Below are 22,008 nucleotides of genomic sequence, written 5' to 3' on the forward strand. Positions count from 1 at the left end.
ATTATTATTAATTTTTGTGTATTTATTTGTTTTTTCAATAATTGTATTTTCAGTGCAAATCTAAAGACAGTCTCAAACCGTATGCCTTTTTCATTGACACTTTGATTTCCATGAAAACATTGTTGTTATTAATGTATTATTAACTAAAAGTACTTTACTATAACTAACTGTAATAAAATGTAATATTAAATGTATGTAAATATTACTGTTTATAAATACAATGTTTATGTTTACAGTACAGTACAGTGTTTATAGTACAGTATAATGCAATGCATTCAATAGATATGTGTATTAGACAGTAACAGTATATGCTATACACTGTATGTTTGTGATTATATACTTGTAATACATTTTGTATGTTTGATTGTATGTTACAGTCATTATCATCGCATTTTTTAGATGACACAAACACATGGCGATCAATATGTGGTGACTCTGACGTTGACAATAAGGTATTTAAATGTAATGTTTTTATTTATTTTTAAAAAATATAACATTTGTTATAATCATATAATCGATTAGCTATTCGTTGATCGATCACTTGTCATAATAACCACCAGTTTTGTTATAACATTCTTCAGTGTCATTACATTTGCCGAACAGGGAGTCTACGATGTGGTCAACAATATCGGTTCACTGCCGGCCCGACTAGTCTTCCAGCAGATCGAAGAGTCGGGTTATGTATTGTTTTCGCAGAAATTGGACCGACAAAAGGCGGCCAACGATTGGTCGGCAACGTAGGACTGGCCAGTGGTCTACTTCAGTGGCACTCTATCTATGTTTTGTTCATAGCTGTCAACGGTATTGCCGATTGTTTTACATTTGCCTCAATGAACAGCCGACAAATGGATTCATTCAATCGTCAAATGATTAGCATATCTGTGATATTCCTCGTCAGCTCATACTTGACGACCAATTGGTTCGGTAGTTACGGCTTTATTATTGCCAACTGTCTCAATATGGGCTCACGTATTGTCATCAGGTATGTGTGCTTTTTGCTAACAACAATAATGTTATAGTAATTTAATTTATTTATCATTTTAGTGTAAATTTTATTAAATCCTATTACGGAAACACCAAAGCAGACGTCCCCATCAATGGATCCATTCCTCATCCGATGGTTTTGGTCTCATTTTTGTTGACATTTATCATACTTTTTGTAGTTAAGGTTTGATTTATACTTTTTTTAAAATAAAATTTGTTTTATTAATTCAATTATAATTTGTTTTCTATCTATAATAGCCTTATCTATGTTGTACTGCTTTATCGATATCATTGTTAAAAATTATTGGTTACATAACTATTAGCTTAATATGACTTATAGTAAATCTTATAGTGATTTATTTAAATGAACGACAATTAGTAAACTTTAATAAAAAAAACACAAATAAATGATTTAATTTTTTACATAAATTAGAACTATTTTGATGTAATGTTGTATTTTTGATGCCATATTTGATAAGATTATCGGTTTTAACATTAGTTATATGACTACTGCTGTCCAATAATGTTACTACTGGTTCATGACTACTGTTTGTTGGATAACTTATTGACAGCTTATGTCCGAGCATTTTCGGGTACATTTTTTTTTAGGATTTGAAACATCAGTCACAGATCCGGAATACTTTCGTTTCAATGTATTCGTATCCATTTCTACGGCAACTGTAGTAAACCCATGACTTTGACCAACAAAATAATGGCCTTTGAATGCCTTTTCTGCGATATTTGACGATATATCTCCGGTAGTGTTATTGATGACAACGCCGAGTAGTGAACCGTTATAAAATCGGTTACCAATATGTGCCTGTCTTAGCATTTCTTTATTTTTGTTGGCAAAAGGTATGCTATCGTCCCGATTGACAACTGATGAGATTCTTTCTATCTCTTTAACGAATATGTTGTTATTGTTTGGGTAAACAAACTATTAATATAAATAAAAATTATTACAGTCAAATATAGATATAGATATAGATATAGATATAGATATAGATATAGATATAGATATAGATATAGATATAGATAGATACCGATTGAAATGATTTTGACGGCTGTATGTGATGGACGGGCAGTACATGTGTTGGTTGGTGTCGGGCGACTCTGTATCGCTCATGAATACAGTATACTGTGGTTAAAAAGCCGGCAACCAAACAGGCGCCGATACCCAAAACCATCAGTACTGACGTTGTAGTACCCATTTCGGCATCTTTGTCGAATCCAATGATAAAATCAAATCCCTTAACCGGCTGTATCATCGATGACAACAAAAATAATGCTAAGATATACCATAAGGTAACAGATCCGATCTTATTGTCCAAGTCTTTGTTGTCATAATTGTTGCGAAGTTTTAGTTCATTGCGTCCGATAAACGTAAAGTCGGCGACAGTGGACAGTCCGCTGGCCACACATACGGCTAGACCGCTGTGGTCGTGATTCAGACATCGGGCCGGCGTCCAAATCTGAGACAACGAATCGTATTTCTCAACCGAACAGATGAGTGTCTGACCTGAAATGTTTGATAACATTTGATAAGAGATTTGAATTATTTGTTTCTTAAATATACACAAATAGATTGATACCATTATAACCGCCGATGACGTAAATACTGTTCTCAATGACAGCGGTTGCAAACGTACTTCGCTTTGATAACATATTGGCCACCATTTGCCATGACTTGAGTTTGATGTCATACTTCTCCACTGATTGTAGTCTGTGATGATATATATGAAAGAGAGAGAGAGAGAGACAGTGATATACTAAAAAATCTATTAAGTGATAGCTCTTACATACCTTTCAAAGCCATTGTTACCGCCGATGTCGTATAGGGCGTCGTCCAGAGCAACAAACCCGAGACTAGTTCGCGGTGTTGGCATAATTAGTGACCACGTTTTGGCCGTCAAATCGTAAAACTCGACCGAACTTTCAATCATCTGGTCGTTGAGTCCGCCGGCGATATAGATCTTACCCATGTATACGGTAGCCGAGCCGTCGCTTCGCGACATATTCATGTCCTGAATTTTGGTCCACACTTTGGTCTGCGGATCGTATTTCTCGCACGATTTTATCCGATGTTGGCCATTATGACCGCCCATTGCATAGATATTACCGTCGACTACAACAGTATTAACATAACAGCGTTCAGTATTCATATCTTGTCTGTCATACCAACGCTTTGTAATTGTATCGAAACACTGGACACTCTTCAAAATATTGATACCGTCGGTGCCGTCGATCACGTAAACCAGTTCATAGATTATCTAAGTGTATGCAAACAGGTTATACAGTTTGTTAAACAAAACAACAAAATACGTCGTATACTTTGAGCATAGTTGACGGTATGCCTTCCTGCCAGCCGCCAAACACTATGGCAATCTCGTGCGGGACGCGCGGCCTAATGGCTTCGGGATGTAGGCCAACATACAGACCGTAACCGTCTTTCTCTGTCCAACAAAACAATTATTAATTTGTTTATAACTTTAAGACACAATATTTATAAGCAATACTTTTAATAAATGTACGAAAAGTGTCGACAAATTTGTTGACCAATTGTTGACTGTCTTGATCTTCGACGATAAGACCATTCTTGGCCACTGTATTCTCGATGAATTCAATGTCCAGTCGTGCGTAACGAAGATTTTTAAGCAATGGATACAAATGGAGACCACTTCGTTCATTAGCTGACCATTGGATCCAATGGATGATCGCTTCGTAAACGGTTTGCTCGGATTTGACATTCAGGTCATCGCTGGCTATCAATACTGTCAACTCGTCGGCCGATAGTTCTGGAAAATCCATACATTTGTAGATCACCTGTGAAAGTGAATTGATTGAGAAATGATTGTCAAATTAATTCAATTACAACAAGTATTTCAATCAGTTTGCTTACATCACAGAAGTTTGCTTTAATGAAATTGAATGCCGTGTTTGACAGTCGGTGTTGGCGTTGAATACTTAAATGAAAATATTGGACACAACTGTCGATATCGAGATTGTTGATACCGTCGGTGCCTCCAATCACGTAAACCATGTCATAGATTATCTAAAGTGTATGTAAACAGGTTATACAATTTGTTAAACAAAATATAAGACAACATTGAAAGGGACGGGTATTATAACATTACCGGTACTTGTATTCCGTGATAAGCGCGGGGACTATTGTGCGATAACTTTGTAGCGAACCATCGACATCGGGTCGGCGTCCAAATCTGAGACAACGAATCGGTGGGTGTCTGACCTGTAATGTGGATAACATTTGAATTATTTGTTTCTTAAATATACACAAATAGATTGATACCATTATAACCGCAGATGACGTAAATACTGTTCTCAATGACAGCGGTTGCAAACGTACTTCGCTTTGATAACATATTGGCTACCATTTGCCATGACTTGTGTCTCATGTCGTACTTCTCCACTGATTGTAGTCTGTGATGATATATATGAAAGAGAGAGAGAGAGAGAGAGAGAGAAGTGATATACTAAAAGATCTATTAAGTGATAGCTCTTACATACCTTTCAAAGCCATTGTTACCGCCGATGTCGTATAGGGCGTCGTCCAGAGCAACAAACCCGAGACTAGTTCGCGGTGTTGGCATAATTAGTGACCACGTTTTGGCCGTCAAATCGTAAAACTCGACCGAACTTTCAATCATCTGGTCGTTGAGTCCGCCGGCGATATAGATCTTACCCATGTATACGGTAGCCGAGCCATCGCTTCGAGACATATTCACTCAGACAGATAACAACTCGTAACAAATGAAAATAAATATGAGATAAAAAAAATTTGTGGTTAAAATAGTTTATTAATTGAAATATCAATAGATTTTATTACCTTTGCTTAGTATAAATACAGTGATAAACTTTACTAAATAAAACGGTAATATTAAATAATTAACTAATAATATTATAATATTTAGTTAAACAGTATTATTATTTAAAAATTAATTTACTGTATAATATTAACGAGAAATTTGATAATTTATTATATTATTCATATTAAATAATATTAATTATTATATATCTATATATATTTTAATATTTTATTACGTGACATATATACCGTAATAATAATAATAATTGTTTATTATTAACACATAATAAATATTAATTTATTGAACGGACGGTACTGAACTGTTGGGCATCCCATTGATATACTTTTTCCACATACGGATATGTTATGGGTGTATCTTTGACCAGTGCTAGCAATACAATACACATCGATAGATACATAAGCCATAGCTGTGTTCGGCGCCGTTGTGGCCGTACTTTCAATGCCGTACTAAACATGTCCCTAACATTTTGCTTATATGATACCATCGGATAGTATACCGGATATCATAAGTAATAATCAAATAAATGTTATTAGATTAGTAAACCCGGGTTATATTGGTGGCGGTGGTAGTACCGGAAGTGGGTGTATAATTAACAAACAATACGGTCTATTGGTTACCAATGTTCATATAGCTAATGATATAAGACAATTGAATTGCCATTATTTGATAAAAACTAGTGATAATAAAATCATTAGTCGTTATCGTAACGGACGGGTACTATACTGTGAACCGTATCGTGATTTAGCACTCGTTAGCCTAGAGTTTACTGGCAGTGATGACAAAGACAACGAACTGACCGATCAGTTTGTATTGGCCGACCAGAAACCGGCCGATTTTGGCGAACAACTTATCTGTATTGGATATCCCAAACCATACCGTTTACAGAGTATGACTTTAGGCTATGTTTGTTGCGGTCGGCGGACGTTTAATGAGACAATGTTTTCGTATAGTGTCAGCTCTTTTATACACCATTCCAGTGGTACTATTTCTGGCTATTCTGGTGGACCATTGATCGATGAAATGGGACGGTTAGCCGGCATTCATCACATACTATAATGTATATCAAATAATCATCGGATAAACCGGTAGATTCAGTGGTGTTTTGGGTGACATTTGAGTTGTTGTCAGCGGAACTGGTAGTACTAGTAGTGGTGACAGTAGGTATAGTAGTTGTTTGAGTTGTTGTCGTACTATCAGCGGCACCGGTAGTCCACAATGTTGTTGTAGTAGTTGCTAGTGTTGTAGTAGTAGTGGTTGTTGTTGTTGTTGTACTATCATTGGGCCAAATGTTTAGACAATTAGTGGCATATGGTGTTAGTTTGTCTTCAATTTTGCACTAAATAAGTGATATTTTTTATAATTTTTATTTCAAAAAAAAACTATATTATAATATCAGTAAAGCCAATGGTATTAAAAATTAGATACTTTTTCATTGTTTTCATTATTAACTAAAAGTATTTTACTATAACTAACTGTTATGTAATATTCAATGTATAAAAATATTACTGTTTATAAATACAATGTTTATGTTTACAGTATCTCTATATAACAGTACAGTATAATGCAATGCATTTAATAGACACGTGTATTGCTGTATATGTTATACAACACTGTAATACCTTTGTTGTTACAGTCATTATCATCACATTTTTTATATGACACACACACACATACAAAGGCATTGGTTGCGGTATTTGACAACTGGGTAACAGTTGATTAACAATTTTGAGTCCATTTTTTAATTGGTTTTATTATACATAGATTGCTGTTGTTGTTCACAACCATTCAGTTTGTTAGCCGCGAACCGTATCGTCTGGTAATTGTCGGCTCAACCAAATCGCACGACTGGCCACAAGTAGTCAATTTGATTAGTCTATCGTAAGTTGTCTGTCTGTCTGTTTGTTTGTGCCATTCATTTTCCAGGTATTAATTGCTATCTTTTTTTATCATATGTTGTTGTTGTCCACAGAATCCCGTTGTCGATGATTTGCGGAACCGTTTTGTCACTTGTCTGGTATCATATACTCGAACGACCCGATCCCGACCTGATTGCCGACTACGGCTACGGAGTGATAGCCATATTTGTATCGGTTATTATCGAGATGTTAGCCACGTTTTTGGTCAGACCTATGCCTACATTAAGTATAATGACCCGAACGTAAATTATGGTAGCTTTGGTACCCAAATGGCCGAACGGTATAAATATTGTTATATAATACAGTATATTGTATATGTCTTACAAAATAATAGGCATCGCATAATACAGATTTATAGGCAGTACTGGTATCTCTATACCAAACATTGTTAATACTGTATCGGACGACAATACTGGCGTTCATATCGGTTACACTGTTCTCAACTAATGTCACAACTGGTTGGCCATTATTGTTGGCCGCATCCATACTGACATTGAATTGCCATTGTTTGCCATTTTTATACATATGATACCTGTCTGTATGCCATTCGGACCAATCTGTGTATTGGTCGGCACCCATCCCGTAACCCGTATCCCATCGATGATAGACTGGTAGGCCATCGAACCGACCGTTCGGTGCCATAACGTCACAGACATGCGAATACTGACAGTCCGACCAATGGATGACAACAACAACAACAACAATGAGGACAAACAATATCAACCAAATCGGCATTGAATTCATATGTTTTGAACAATAAATATATATATAAAACCAAAACCAAAATAAATTATATAATTGTTTGTTATATATCTTTAGATAAATATGAATCCGTTATATTATATATTAATATTGATATTAAATTGATGTTTAATCAGATTTTTATTATTATTATTATTATTTATTTAAATATAATAGAAAAGCGCGTGTAATAATATGATTGTATTATAAAACATTACATGACTTTTGCGATATCTGTTCACTGATACAATATAATTTGATTGCAGTCGAGGAACGGGACTAAATAGGATAACATCATTGATAGTGTATTGTATATTATGGTATTGTTGTCTAGAATCGATACATCGTGTTAGGACAGTTGTATTTTTGGTTGACTTTTAATAATATATATATTTTTAAAAAAAAAATAAATTAATATCTATATTTAACTACACACACACACAAATAACAACAATGTATACATCGCATAGTGAACAGTCATATGTATAACTATTTTGATGTAATGTTGTATTTTTGATGCCATATTTGATAACATTATCGGTTTTAACATTAGTTATATGACTACTGCTGTCCAATAATCTTACCACTGGTTCATGACTACTGTTTGTTGTTGGATATGTCAACTGAAATTCAAATTGATTACCATTTTTATACATCAGATATAAATCCTTATAGTCTTTCTTTCATTCCGTCTCTATAATGAAAATAGAAATCTTTTAATACAAATAATAATATCAGTTAATTATATCAAATTAAATAATAATTATAATTATAAGATAACCCTAAAATATTAAATGTAAGACAATTATAATATTTATAATAAATAAAAATTTATATTTTGAGTTATATTATTATTTTTGTGATCAGATAAAAATACATTTATTTTTGTTGTGATTATTGTTTTATTTTTCATATTCATTCACAAATTGGTGTCCGATTTGTCGACTTATTTCAAATTGTTGATGAAATACTAGATTTCTATAAATTTTCACTACAAAAATAAATCATTAATTTTTTAATTTATCAAAAAGTTTTTTGTTTATCAGGTTTTTTTTCATCGTATTTATTATATAAATGACATACAGTTTTGTTGTCTGATTTTTGATAGTATTTTCTTTGACAATACATTCGGATGATTATTAATACGGCAATCAATATATAGGTATTAATAGTAAAAGCAATAGTTTTGATGACTTTCTGCCAAATGTTTATACAGTTAGTTGCATACGGTTTGAGACTATCAATGGATTTGCACTGAAAATATTTAAGACAACAATTATTATATATTTTTATAACATTTAGAGATTGATTTTTATCCAACTGTTATTTAATATTTAATGTATAAAAATATTACTGTTTATAAATACAATGTTTATGTTTACAATATCTCTATATACAGTACAGTACAATGCATTCAATAGACACATGTATTACTTTATATGTTATATACTGTACTTTAATTTAGTGATTATATAGTTGTAATACATTTTGTTTGTTTGAATGTATGTTTCAGTCATTATCATCGCATTTTAGATGACACAAACAAACGGCTATCAATATGTGGTGACAATAAGGTATTTAAATGTAATGTTTTTATTTATTTTTTAAAAATATAACATTTGTTATAATCATATAATCGATTAGCCATTCGTTGATCAATTAGTTGTCATAATAACCACCAGTTTCTTGAAGAATACAACACTTAAGCAGTTTCTCACAGAAGGCGAACGTTTTGTTATGACATTCTTCAGTGTCATTACATTTGCCGAACAGGGAGTCTACGATGTGGTCAACAATATCGGTTCACTGCCGGCCCGACTAGTCTTCCAACAGATCGAAGAGTCGGGTTATGTATTGTTTTCGCAGAAATTGGACCGACAAAAGGCGGTCAACGATTGGTCGGCAACGTAGGACTGGCCAGTGGTCTACTTCAGTGGCACTCTGTCTATGTTTTGTTCATAGCTGTCAACGGCATTGCCGAGTGTTTTACATTTGCCTCAATGAACAGCCGACAAATGGATTCATTCAATCGCCAAATGATTAGCATATCTGTGATATTCCTCGTCAGCTCATAATTGTTGACCAATTGGTTCGGTAGTTATCTGTTTTAACATTAGTTATACGATATTAGTTAGTAATGTTACCACTGGTTCACGACTACTGTTTGTTGGAAATGTTACCTGAAATTCAAATTGATTACCATTTTTATACATCAGATATAAATCCTGGTAATGATTAGCCGATTCCTTCTCTAAAATTCACATACGATAGACTCGGATGCCATCAAACCGTCCATTTGGTGCCAATATATTGCATACCGTATTGTGATTACAGTCAGACCAATGATTGAACACAATTATGATAACAAACAAATGCAATGATATAGACATTGTAATAGTCATATTCACTATAAATTGTTGACAATTATGTTATCCTATTTTGTTTGTGAGTTAAATAACTATTTCTTAATAAAAAATTATTATTAACAGACAAATAATATTATTTTGTTTTTTTTTAAAATACAAAACAATGTAATAAATAGATTATTATAATATCAAATGATTTATTTATTGGTAATAATAGTTATAGACAGCTAATGTGCGAGCAATTTGACGAACATTTTTTTTCTTGTTTGGAACCATACGTGTGACCGATACAAACGCTTTTTCGTTTTGTTGTCGACTTTTTTTTTATGTCCACTTCGATGGCGACGGTTGTATATTGTCTTGTTTTACTTACGAAATAGTGGCCTTTGAGCGCATGTTCTGCCATATTGGACTCCCACTTCATGGGTTATATATTATTGATAACTAAGCCAAGCAGTTCAGCCATTATAGAACCTGTTCTGTTTTTTGGGCCAAAATCGGACAATTTCTTTGCTTTTGTCGTCAAATTTGATCGATTGGTTGTGATTTACTTCTTTTGAAATTCTTGTAATTTCTTTGACAAAAATGTTACCATTGTTAGGCCATATAAACTGATGGAATAAATAATAAATTATTAAAAATCCACACATAAAGTGTGTTTCAATTGTATAAAACTACAACAAAATAATTGAATAACTTTAGATAGGATTTCGAGATATTTTAATGAAATTTTAGATAATAAAACTTTAAACATTTCTACATCTGTTGATGTGTTTATATGTCATACCTTAACAATGGTTTGTCCGTAACGCGCGACTGATTTTATACAAGTGAAACGCTATATATAGTTAAATCGCGCGTTTCGGACAAACCATTGTTACGGTATGACATATAAACAGATAAACAGATGTAGTAATATTTGAAGTTTTATTATCTAAAATTTCATTAAAATATCTCAATCCTATCGAAAGTTATTCAATTTTTGTTGTTGTGGTTTTATACAATTGAAACACACTTTATATAAAAACAACTAATATTACCTCTGATTGTGTAGGTATTGGTTTCGCTACTGGTAGTGGTTGTGGTAACATCGGAACTGGTTTTCCCCTGTTTAGTCGGTACCGATTGTCGAGACAATAAACGACTGTTAGGAAGCAACCGACGAAACATAGACCGATAAAAAATAAAATCAGACCACCAGTTGCTGTCAATTCTAAGTCCTTATCAAATGATATATTTATATCAAATGATTGAGTTGTTGTCACGAATTGAAACAAAATAAATATTATCTGATATAAGAGTTTCATCGATCCGGTGATGTATCGGATGTGTACATCGGTTCCCATATTCTCGGCGTTGTCGATCACTTTGGTCTGCGGATCGTATTTCTCGCACGACTTTATCCGATGTTGGCCATTATGACCGCCCATTGCATAGATATTACCGTCGACTACAACAGTACTAACATAACAGCGCTTTTCATTCATATCTTGTCTGTCATACCGACGCTTCGTAATGGTATCGAAACACTGGACAGTCTTCAAAAGGTTGATACCGTCGGTGCCGCCGATCACGTAAACCAAGCCATTGATTATCTAAAGTGTATGTAAACATGTTATACAGTTTGTTAAACAAAACAACAAAATAAGATAACATTGAGAGGACGGGTAGTGTTTACAGTACTTGCATTCCGTGATAAGCGCGGGGGCTGTTATGCGATATCTTTGTGTCAAAGCATCGGTTAGTCCTAATATCGTAAACTTTGAGCATAGTTGACGGTACGCCCTCCTGCCAGCCGCCAAACACTATGGCAATCTCGTGCGGGACGCGCGGCCTAATGGCTTCGGGATGTAGGCCAACATACAGACCGTAACCGTCTTTCTCTGTCCAACAAAACAATTATTAATTTGTTTATAATTTTAAGACACAATTTTTATAAGCAATACTTTTAGTAAATGTACGAAAAGTGTCGACAAATTTGTTGACTAACTGTTGTCTGTCTTGATCTTCGACGATAAGAGCAATGATGGCCACTGTATTCTTAATTGATACTATTTCTAGACGTGCGTAACGAAGATTTGATAGCAATTGATGACCACTTCGTTCATTAGCTGACCAATGGATCCAATGGATGATCGCTTCGTAAACTGTTTGCTCGGATTTCATGTGGACGTTGGCTATCAGTACTGTTATCTCGTCGGCCAATAGTTCTGGTAAATCAATACACTTGTAGATCACCTTTAAGTCAATTGAGAAATGATTGTCAAATTAATTCAATTACAACAAGTATTTCAATCAGTCATTTACATCACAAGAGTTTTCTTTAATGAAAATAAACGCTGCGTTTGACAGTCGGTGTTGGTGTTGAATACCTAAATGAAAATATTGGACACAATTGTCGAGTCTTGTGGCCAAAAACAAGAGACTGGCGTCCAATACATCAGTCATTTCATAGTCAATGGCAGCTCTAATCAGTGGCCAAATTGTGTCGTCGCTGATACAAAGTGTTGACTCGAATGTCATATCTATGATGGACTTCGAGACCTGTTTGTCCATATCTTGGACACCAATTTTCTTGACTTCCGATCCATTGTCCAGTAGTTGTACTGTTTCGGCGTTACTCTCATTCATTGCCGTCACCTGACTCTGTGTAAACTGTGGACCCAATGTCGACACAATTGGCAAACGGACGCACTTTTCGCCGTCATCGTTGGTCACTATCATTACGTCGTTGGCTTCGCGTGTTTGCCGAAGTTGTCGTAAAGCTTTTCCTCTGTCGGCAAATACATCCCAATCGAATGCTGTCGCAGTGGTGGTCGCATCGGGCGAATCGGCTACCGGTGCTGTCAATTGGTTACCACTAGTCGATGATAAATCTTTTAAAGACATATTTAACTTTTGTGATCAAATTTAAGAATTAATTTTGTTGACGATTGTATTATTTAAATGATTTCAAAATTTCAGTTATAAACATATAAACTTTTTTTTTAACTGTATTTATCTATATTTATCTGTATATAAAAATTCATTTACTGTATAATACTAACGAGACTTTATTTTTTATATACAGTAAATAAATATATAGTTTTATTAAATTAATTAATTATAAGAATCGCGAGACCGTTGAAAAATCATTAAACATTATTGAAAAACTTTTATTATGTCTTGCGCTATCTTTAATTATTTTAAAATATATAATATATATTAAATTTWAAAAAAAATAAAATTTATAAATAATATATATTATTCATGAACATTAACAAATAATAAATAAATAAATATCAATATAAATGACTGTAGTTAATGTCGATCCAAATAAATATGACTATCGGTACAAACATAAGCCCACCGACCAAATGATAGACTAGACTCGGATACCAACTGATTGTATAACGAAATATTGTACTGAAAACTAGTGAACCGATTGTTGGGACAGCCGTCTCAAAGGTGGCCAAAACGCTGAACACTTTACCCGATTCTGATTCGGTGGCAATCATTTTCGATATCAACGATCGGACGGCTATCGAGCACAGACCCGACGCACAGCCTAACAAATACATTAGATACAAACCCAATGGACTGGGTATGGATCCGATGGCTATCAGCGACAATACTGATGACAGATAGCCTAGTATACCGAGTTTGGTGTCGTCTACTTTGAATAGACCAGATAATAGATAGCCAAACGGTGCAGTGGCCACCATTACCGCTGCCGATACTATCGATCGGACAGTACTGAACTGTTGGGCATCCCATTCGTATACTTTTTCCACATACGGATAGATTATCGGCGTATCTTTGACCAGTGCTAACAATACAATACACATCGATAGATACATAAGCCATAGCTGTTTCCGGCGCCGTTGTGGCCGCGGTTTCAATGCCGTCCTAAACATATCCCTAACGTTGTCGATGTTAAACATTTTGCGTACAGAAAATTTTGCGTCCATTTTGCCGATTGTTTCCGCCGACTCTACTATCACTTCATCATTCATTGATTGGCTAACCATCCTCTGATGCCGGGATGTGCTGGCCATCAATGGCTGAATTTCTTCATCGTTAATACAAACTATACTGTTGTCTAACTGAGCCGTCAGTATTGTTTGGTCGTGTSGTCGTCGTTGRTGACGGGATTCGTTGATCATCAACAGTACCCATAGAAAGGCCAGTCCAGTGGCTGACAAACATATTATGAAAATGCTATTATAATTGTGTATATGTTTGTCGGTTGTCTGCAAATTGCCGCTTCCAATCAGATAACCGCCCAAATAGGTACCCAATGAACCAGCTAGTCATCAAATATAAGGAAACAAAAAAAAATAAATTAATAAATATATACCTAAACCTAAACCTAAACCTAAACCTAAACCTAAACCTAAACCTAAACCTAAACCTAAACCTAAACCTAAACCTAAACCTAAACCTAAACCTAAACCTAAACCTAAACCTAAACCTAAACCTAAACCTAAACCTAAACCTAAACCTAAACCTAAACCTAAACCTAAACCTAAACCTAAACCTAAACCTAAACCTAAACCTAAACCTAAACCTAAACCTAAAYCTAAACCTAAACCTAAACTATAAAATATATTAATTACTTAAATAAATTAGTAAATAATATATATATATATATTTYTAATGTAGATCAATATAAATATATTATATATAATAACAGTATAAAGTATTATCATATAATATATAATAATTATTATTATTATAATAKTATTATCACTAAAWAATAACTTTTAASTTATTTTTTTCAATATTGTTTAATTGAAATTAATTTAATCAAAAATAAAACTAACAAATAATAWACATTTACTTGAAATACAATAATGCATAATAAAAAATAATGCAATTAYTGTTTTTTTAACTGATTTTATGTTTATTAATAACAAAAATTTTATTTATATAATTAAATTAACAATTTTAATTTAACTAAATATTTTKTGTACAAACCGGCCGCAACTGTCACTTCAAATGTCAAAAATTTGATGAATCGGTACTCTTTTGGCGAGTTATTTGTCATATAGCTATAGCAGGTCAGCCATACCACCGACCAGCCACCCGACAGGCCGTACGGTATTATACACAATAGGATATAGTAAACATCTATTTTWAAAAAAAAATTATTATTTAAAAAATAATAATATTAATAATAAGTATATTATTAATTTTAATCAATTTATATGCTAAATAAATTAGTATAAAAAAAGTTATAATTAAAAAATAACTACAAACACACAAAACAATTATCTAATATTTRACAATTAAATTATCTAGATAAATTATTACACCAATAAAAATTTACCTGATAATAGAAATCAGATAACATTGAAACTATTTAAAAAAAACAATTATGGCATAAAAAGTGTTTCAACATTATTATRGGGGGGGGGGAGAAAAAATTAAGTTAACATAACAACAAAATATTAACTTAAAATTTTAATAAATTAATAATAATAATAAATAATAATACTCCATTGAAAATATATGGCATTGACCAGTAAGCCCAGATAGCAGCCAATATAGCCGACACATACTATTAATAGTAAAATTTTGCGGCCATGTATATAGCTGTCCGTCCAGGAGCCGACAAATAGGACATAGACCAGTGCCGGCATTGTACCCAATATTATACTATAGGTATTGAACTGAGCCAGATCACCAAGTATGGCATCTCTGATTTGAATGTCTACCTGGGTGGCACCGGTAGTACCTGTTGTCGATAGTTTGCTTATTTGGGCACARTATTGGACAGTTTGATTATAACTATTCAGACACAATTTGTCCTGGACCAGTTGATTGAAKGTTATRTCCGATAGCATCATTGATAGTACATAGAAAAACATAAACGGCTCGATTTTCAGACTATAGATTAGGTCTAGAATTTTTCTAACTGTCCCTATTTTGGGAACTCCCTTATTGTCATCATCATCATCATCAACATCAACATCATCATCGTTGACAACATTATTATTATTATTAATATTCATAGTTTTATAACTTTTTTTTGGTGTTTTTGAAAAATTATTTTTCTTACAGTTTTATAGTTGAACTAAATTATTATTTTATTTAATTAATTATTTTTTTTTTTGATGTTAGATCACATAAWTTATAAAACTTTTTTTTAATTTTTTTTATATTTATTGACTACAATTGACACATCAATGGACACACAGTATGATAGGTCTTAAGCGGAGACAGTTTACGATTGGATTCATTCAGCGCTATATATATATGTAAACTAATAGTTTTATATAAATATATTATTATAATATTTGTCTAATTTTTTATTATTATGTATAATTGGTTAACACATTCAATGTTACAGGATATTATTGTTTATTATTATAATAATATTACAATTTTAAATATTAGATTTAAATTTACGAATAATTCTAATATCATAACAATTAATACCATAAACAATATATATATATATTTTCAATACAATATTACAATTTAATTATTTAACATTTTAAATGGGTGTAAATTATGTAGACAGTAGATGATGATGTTATATATATATATATATATATATTAAATTGTAATATTGCATTACAAATTATTTATAAACTGTAAATATACAGAATATATTGTTTATATTATTGTAATTATTGGTAAAAAATTAAATACAATATTTAAAATTGCACTTTAATTATAATAAACAATAATATCCTGTATAATGTATATCCCGTTCAAAAACCACTTATACTGTACCTATAAAAAAAAGTTGACAAATATTATTATTATATGTTAGATAACTATTAGGTTTATATAAATCGCTGAATGAATTCACTGGTGAAGTAGTGTCGAAACTGGTGATAGACTGTCCGATAAACACCTGTCCATTGATGTGTCAATTGTGGTCAATATAATAGTAAACAAGTTTTTTAAAAATATTATTTTATTATATAAAAATATTTTTTTTTAATATATTATTATTATTATTAGTATATGTAATAACTGAGAATATAATGTATAAAATAGTAACTATTGATAAACATGTACATGTATTAGTTGTACAGTATAAAATATATGGTTTAATTGCATTTACATTATTCACTTAATGCACTTTATATTTTTTAATATATATATATATATATATATATATATATAGTGTATTTAATTGTAAATATCTTAATGATTAGCATAATATAGTATAGATGTATAACACAATTAATATTAATAATAATAATAATAACACATTATGAAATCTAATAATGATTGTACTTTTTTAAATTAAATTCAATTTGTAATACAATAAAATTAAATTATTATAAATTTATGTTTAAAATAATAATATTCATTTACTATTAAAATAAAAATTTAAAAACAAATTTGCATATAATATAAATTCGCTCAATTATTAAGATATTATAATGTAAACAACATTTAAACAAATAATAATTATTTAACATAAAATTTAAATTATATTTTCAAGTTTATATTTAGTTTTATTATTATTATTAAATATGTAATCACAATTTTTTTTTAAAATTATTATTTCAATATAAAAAAGGCTACCAGTGCTGTGTACAGCACAGGTATCCTTGAAAATCACTTTCTAATTGATAAAAATATATAGTATTTGCAAATTGCTATTAAATTACTTTTATATTATAATTATATATATATATATATATTAAAAAATAACTATTACTAAATTAAATTTTTGTTAGTTTGATTATATATTTATATCATAGTTTAGTTAACCTAAATTATTACTACAGTATAAATATATTTTAAAAATTAATTAATAGCAAAAAAATTATAAGTATACCAAAAACAACAACAACAAAAAAGTTTATTCAATAGTATTTATATTATTATTAATATTATCAGTAGTTAGACTTTGAATTATTATATAATGAAAATATTTTAGCAACAAAATTGTTGTAAAACATTTAGACTTTAAAAAACAATTACCCAGGTGTATTATATATATAAATAAATTATCAGTATGTATGTAATAAATACTTACAGTTTAATATATCAAAAAAATATTTGTTGATATTATTTTAAAAATTTATATATATATATAACCAGTAAATTCATCTAATATTTTGTTTTTATTATCTTATTTATATTTTTTTCTAGATAAGTGTTAAATATTTTATATTACTTTATTTAAAAAATATATACACAGTATATAAAGTATATAATGTTTTGGATCACAAATTTTAAGTATATATTTTTTTAGTTATATTAATAACAACAACAACAAAATGATAACCTAAATTATTTCTTTTATTTTTTAAAAAATTTCATTTAAAAAACAATATATTGGCTAAAATCATATTAAATAAATTAATCGGTGGTTTAATATACTATAGTTTAATAACTTCTAATATAATAATATTAATATTTAATAACTAATTTAATTAGTTAGCTTATTATAATATGAATTAATTGTATATATATGTATATGTAAATTATTTGTTAATAAATATTATAAACTTATCCAGCTAGTTATCAAACTAAATAATTGATTAACAATAATTTACTTAATCAAAAAAAAAATAATAATACTGATACTAATTATTAGTGTCTTGATTTCCAACTAAAAAAATTATTTTGTCGGTTCAACGCTTATAACTGGGACTTAGTATGTCCACCTAAGTTGACCAGTGGACGCTATTTCCGAAATTTTATTATAACTATAAATAACTATTTGTTTGGTTAGAAACTATAAAAACTTATAAATAATTATTTCATTGATTTTGAAAAATATAAGCATTAAATTGTAAAATATGTCACAATTATATGTAAAAACAAAAAGTAATAGTTATATAAATTATATAAAATATGTAAACTGTTATCAACTCATATTACTTTTTTAACAATAAAAATAATTAGTTTATTTATATAAATCATTTTTGTAAATATGCTGAAAACAAGTGAATTATATATCAGTTGCAAATATTTATAAGAAAATAAATAACTATTTCAATAACTATTTGGCTTTTTTGGCAACTATATTCAACTATTTAGTACAGTTTAAATAACTATTTTAACAACTATTTGACTTTTTTTAGCAACTATTATAACAACTATTTAATAGAGTATAAAAAATTATTAATCAATACACTACTAATTATGGTACTATTGATAATTGCATAAAAAATTAATCAATTAATTTATATATATATTGAAAACTAAACTTATAATATCGATGATCAAATAATTTTGGTTAATAATAAAACTGTGAAAAAATATTTTTTTTTAAAAAAAGTTATCCAGCTAAAAATTTCACACATCAAACATCAAAACACATACTGTATATAACATAACTTAACATACTTTATGGTTACTGTATAATAATAATACTGCCAAAAAAAATACTGTAATTTATTATTAATGTATTTGTAATGCTATAGTAGTAGTAGTAGTATTGATAATACTGTATGTTTAACATAGCTGTCAAAACATACACAACAAAAAAACTAAACAAAACACATATTAAATGATATGTTAGCTGAAAAAAAAACTACTAAAATAATTATTGTTACACTACTTGTCATATAAATTAATTAAATGTGCAATAGATGTGCCAAAAATCAAAAATCAAAATTAATTTTGTTTAAAAACAATAATCAATTGATTTTTAAAAATTTTAACCAACAAAYAAAAAACCATTGTATATAAATTTTGTGCTAGCTAAAAATTTTTTAATTATAATCATTATCAATTTATTAATATATATTATATAATGTCGACATTTGAACACAAGGCCGGCACTGCCATTGAATGTCTATCKGTAAGTCTACCGGGAGAGGTGGGGTGGGGGTGGGATCGGCAGCCAGTRTGGGTGTAAACTCTATGRTTGTCTACCCKTCCCTCCCCAATACACCAACAATCAATTGTGGATTTAAAAAAAAAATTATATGTAATAACTTTTTGTATTTTTGTTATACACCCCCACCCACCACTCACCCACMCCCTACCCACTGACCATTTTTAAAAACCAAATTAGATACCAATCAAGTTGACCAAAGAGATCAGCTACGATGAAACTGGTCGCGAACTACTCAAGTGTGGCTTCAAAATTGGCGGCGGCATTGACCAGGATTTCCGACAGAGTCCGCACGGTTTTACCGATAATGTAATTATAGTTTATTTATCCAAAAWACAAAACAAAAACAAGATTTACCATTAAAAAAAATACATACCTTTCCTCTCCTCCTATCTCCRCCACTACCTAATTGCYAGGGTATATACGTTACGGATGTGACATCCGAGGGYCCGGCCTGGAAGTGCGGCCTACGTATGGGCGACAAGATATTACAGTGCAATGGCTACGACTTTACAATGGTTACCCACAGAAAGGCGGTCGAGTATATCAAAAAGCATCCCATACTCAATATGCTTATAGCCAGGAAAGGGGTCACACAAACCTAAAAACAAACTGTGTCTACCCCTACCCCCACCAKCCATCTATCCACCCACCCGTTCCGTGTTTTATAGTTGTGTGTAGTTGTGTATAGTTGGATAGGGCAGTGGGTGGGGGCCATGAGGGRAGTGTAATCAGTTGTTGTGGTGCTAAATAATTGGCGACTATCATCATCATTATCATCAACAACAACAACAAACCGACCGCGACTATTGTGKTGTCGGTGGCGGCCAAACAAACAACACATTCCGATAATTTTTACCGTAAATTATAAATGTTTTATAAAAACAAACAAACTATTGGGGGTTTTTTTMAAAATAAGCCATTAATTTTATAACAATAATTAATTTAATTGATTTAGTAATTGTTTTTTTTTGTTTTTTTTAATTAATTTTTTGTTATATACTATTTATTAAGTTAATTATTATTAATTATATATTTTAATTATTTATATATATATATATATATATATATATATATTGATTGTATTTATAATTTGTAATAATAAGGGCAATAAAAACAAGCAATCTTTTTATATACAAAAAATATGTATTATATATTTAAATCAATTGATTAATTGGAAATTTTATTTTATTGTATTATATTATTAATTAATAACAGTATATTAAATGTATTAAAAAAAATTTATACTGTAATTAATAAATTTATTATTTAATAAAAATTTGTGTCTAATACTATCGCTATCGACAATAATAATTCGCTATATATATATATATATATGTGTGTGTGTGTGTGTGTATGTGTGTATGTGTTATAACTATTAAAATAACCGTTAGTTTAAAAAAAATTAATTAATAAATAAATTCAAACGCGAGACCAGTATATAATTTGTTAGTAATTGTTATATATTTATCTTTTTTAAAAAAAAAATTATTGCAATATAATAATCATGATATCCATAAATCGACATTTGATTTTATTGGTGATAATAACAATACCAATAATAATACCAATAATTTTGGTAAATTWYAGCWCATGTAGTGATGATRATRATGTTAACAATACCCGGGCATCGGTTAATCCKATWGTAATTAAAGCCACACTGAGACCACTGTTTGTTGGCCGGAGTGCACTGTATCCGATWATATTGACAATAATTGYCATCTGTATGGCCATTATGACCTGTATTATCTGGTAATGATTGGCAYAGTGTTAGCACACACACACACACCCTCACAAAAAAATYTTTGTTTACTAAATTATATTTAAATTTTTATTTTCCTATAGTTTTATCGCATCGGTAATCGAGTCGGACATTGAAGAACGCCAGAACCGGGCTCTAGGAAAATGGGGTATTATATGATAATTATGATAATAATAATAATAATTATAATTATTATTAACTATTACTTWAAYAAACAAAAAAAATCTTATAAATAATTTAATAGTTAATAGAGAGGCCAGTATCAGAAAGTCAAAGACTATTGAATTAAATTCAAGAAAATTAAAAAAATATGAAAAACAAAATCAATTGAAACGACAAGTGATTAAACCAAACGACWATAAAATCAATACAAMAGAAATGATTGYKAAAACTGATGATAAASTGGTGGCCAATAATAAGACACCGCAGAAGATATCGACACCGAAGAAGATGTCGTCCACTTCGTCGTCATCGCCAAAGACATCGACAAAATAATAGATTTGTTTTAATTAATTTTTTTAAAAAAAAGTTATACAAAATACTTGTAAAATATTTGTAATATAAAATCAATAAAATATAAACTGTAATCAATTAA

The 22,008-nt window shown here is 30.4% G+C and overlaps 6 protein-coding genes, 1 long non-coding RNA gene and 1 pseudogene across 8 annotated transcripts; 5 read left to right on the plus strand and 3 right to left on the minus strand.

The window, feature by feature from the left end:
• Nucleotides 1-362: 362 nt before the first annotated feature.
• Nucleotides 363-1,174, plus strand: LOC128954674 (protein RFT1 homolog). The gene is made up of 3 exons (XM_054300272.1): nucleotides 363-452; nucleotides 582-982; nucleotides 1,045-1,174. The coding sequence occupies exons 1-3, from the start codon at nucleotides 369-371 to the stop codon at nucleotides 1,172-1,174; spliced, it is 615 nt and encodes a 204-aa protein (XP_054156247.1). The 5' UTR covers nucleotides 363-368.
• Nucleotides 1,175-1,306: 132 nt separating this feature from the next.
• On the minus strand, nucleotides 1,307-4,849 carry LOC128954766 (kelch-like protein 10). 2 transcript variants are annotated; one of them, XM_054300363.1, is made up of 11 exons: nucleotides 4,829-4,849; nucleotides 4,510-4,742; nucleotides 4,292-4,422; nucleotides 4,119-4,231; nucleotides 3,884-4,036; nucleotides 3,501-3,807; nucleotides 3,316-3,437; nucleotides 2,788-3,254; nucleotides 2,577-2,707; nucleotides 2,028-2,503; nucleotides 1,307-1,921 (listed from the first exon to the last, which is right to left on the minus strand). In XM_054300363.1, exons 2-11 carry the CDS (start codon nucleotides 4,719-4,721, stop codon nucleotides 1,547-1,549), a joined length of 2,487 nt encoding a protein of 828 aa, XP_054156338.1. In that variant the 5' UTR covers nucleotides 4,722-4,742; nucleotides 4,829-4,849; the 3' UTR covers nucleotides 1,307-1,546. The 2 variants fall into 2 exon arrangements, with proteins under 2 accessions (XP_054156338.1, XP_054156337.1); XM_054300362.1 differs by lacking the exon at nucleotides 4,829-4,849 and having other exon boundaries at nucleotides 4,510-4,782.
• A 454-nt stretch (nucleotides 4,850-5,303) lies between these two features.
• Nucleotides 5,304-5,885, plus strand: LOC128954675 (probable serine protease do-like). Its single transcript, XM_054300273.1, has one exon. The coding sequence runs from the start codon at nucleotides 5,304-5,306 to the stop codon at nucleotides 5,883-5,885; it is 582 nt and encodes a 193-aa protein (XP_054156248.1).
• Nucleotides 5,886-6,197: 312 nt separating this feature from the next.
• On the plus strand, nucleotides 6,198-9,597 carry LOC128954676 (protein RFT1 homolog; annotated as a pseudogene).
• Nucleotides 9,598-10,310: 713 nt separating this feature from the next.
• LOC128954677 (kelch-like protein 5) lies at nucleotides 10,311-12,794 on the minus strand. Its single transcript, XM_054300275.1, has 5 exons — nucleotides 12,160-12,794; nucleotides 11,799-12,090; nucleotides 11,536-11,735; nucleotides 10,893-11,447; nucleotides 10,311-10,463 (listed from the first exon to the last, which is right to left on the minus strand). The coding sequence occupies exons 1-5, from the start codon at nucleotides 12,739-12,741 to the stop codon at nucleotides 10,311-10,313; spliced, it is 1,782 nt and encodes a 593-aa protein (XP_054156250.1). The 5' UTR covers nucleotides 12,742-12,794.
• A 339-nt stretch (nucleotides 12,795-13,133) lies between these two features.
• Nucleotides 13,134-15,860, minus strand: LOC128954678 (uncharacterized). Its single transcript, XM_054300276.1, has 3 exons — nucleotides 15,332-15,860; nucleotides 14,812-14,964; nucleotides 13,134-14,140 (listed from the first exon to the last, which is right to left on the minus strand). Exons 1-3 carry the CDS (start codon nucleotides 15,846-15,848, stop codon nucleotides 13,134-13,136), a joined length of 1,677 nt encoding a protein of 558 aa, XP_054156251.1. The 5' UTR covers nucleotides 15,849-15,860.
• Nucleotides 15,861-19,514: 3,654 nt separating this feature from the next.
• Nucleotides 19,515-20,549, plus strand: LOC128954779 (tax1-binding protein 3 homolog). Its single transcript, XM_054300378.1, has 3 exons — nucleotides 19,515-19,615; nucleotides 19,832-19,960; nucleotides 20,068-20,549. Exons 1-3 carry the CDS (start codon nucleotides 19,568-19,570, stop codon nucleotides 20,254-20,256), a joined length of 366 nt encoding a protein of 121 aa, XP_054156353.1. The 5' UTR covers nucleotides 19,515-19,567; the 3' UTR covers nucleotides 20,257-20,549.
• A 732-nt stretch (nucleotides 20,550-21,281) lies between these two features.
• Nucleotides 21,282-21,764, plus strand: LOC128954804 (uncharacterized). The gene is made up of 3 exons (XR_008484490.1): nucleotides 21,282-21,403; nucleotides 21,497-21,561; nucleotides 21,658-21,764. It is a non-coding gene; the product is annotated as an uncharacterized LOC128954804 (long non-coding RNA).
• The last annotated feature ends 244 nt before the right edge of the window (nucleotides 21,765-22,008 follow it).

The sequence above is a fragment of the Oppia nitens genome, unplaced genomic scaffold, assembly GCF_028296485.1.
Source record: "Oppia nitens isolate AA-2021 unplaced genomic scaffold, nextdenovo-longstitch-racon4-pilon3 scaffold29_pilon_pilon_pilon, whole genome shotgun sequence".
In the NCBI taxonomy this organism is placed as follows: Eukaryota; Metazoa; Arthropoda; class Arachnida; order Sarcoptiformes; family Oppiidae; genus Oppia; species Oppia nitens.

Coding starts and splice junctions, on each gene's coding strand:
- LOC128954677 (XM_054300275.1), bottom strand. CDS start 12,741: ATGTCTTTAAAAGATTTATCATCGACTAGTGGTAACCAATTGACAGCA. Junction 12,091..12,159: donor TTAAAGAAAACTCTTGTGAT/GTAAATGACTGA, acceptor ATTGACTTAAAG/GTGATCTACAAGTGTATTGA. Junction 10,464..10,892: donor CAATACCTACACAATCAGAG/GTAATATTAGTT, acceptor TTATTCCATCAG/TTTATATGGCCTAACAATGG.
- LOC128954675 (XM_054300273.1), top strand. CDS start 5,304: ATGATACCATCGGATAGTATACCGGATATCATAAGTAATAATCAAATA.
- LOC128954766 (XM_054300363.1), bottom strand. CDS start 4,721: ATGTCTCGAAGCGATGGCTCGGCTACCGTATACATGGGTAAGATCTAT. Junction 4,232..4,291: donor CGTCATCTGCGGTTATAATG/GTATCAATCTAT, acceptor TCCACATTACAG/GTCAGACACCCACCGATTCG. Junction 2,504..2,576: donor CGTCATCGGCGGTTATAATG/GTATCAATCTAT, acceptor CAAACATTTCAG/GTCAGACACTCATCTGTTCG.
- LOC128954674 (XM_054300272.1), top strand. CDS start 369: ATGTTACAGTCATTATCATCGCATTTTTTAGATGACACAAACACATGG. Junction 453..581: donor ACTCTGACGTTGACAATAAG/GTATTTAAATGT, acceptor AACATTCTTCAG/TGTCATTACATTTGCCGAAC. Junction 983..1,044: donor GGCTCACGTATTGTCATCAG/GTATGTGTGCTT, acceptor TTATCATTTTAG/TGTAAATTTTATTAAATCCT.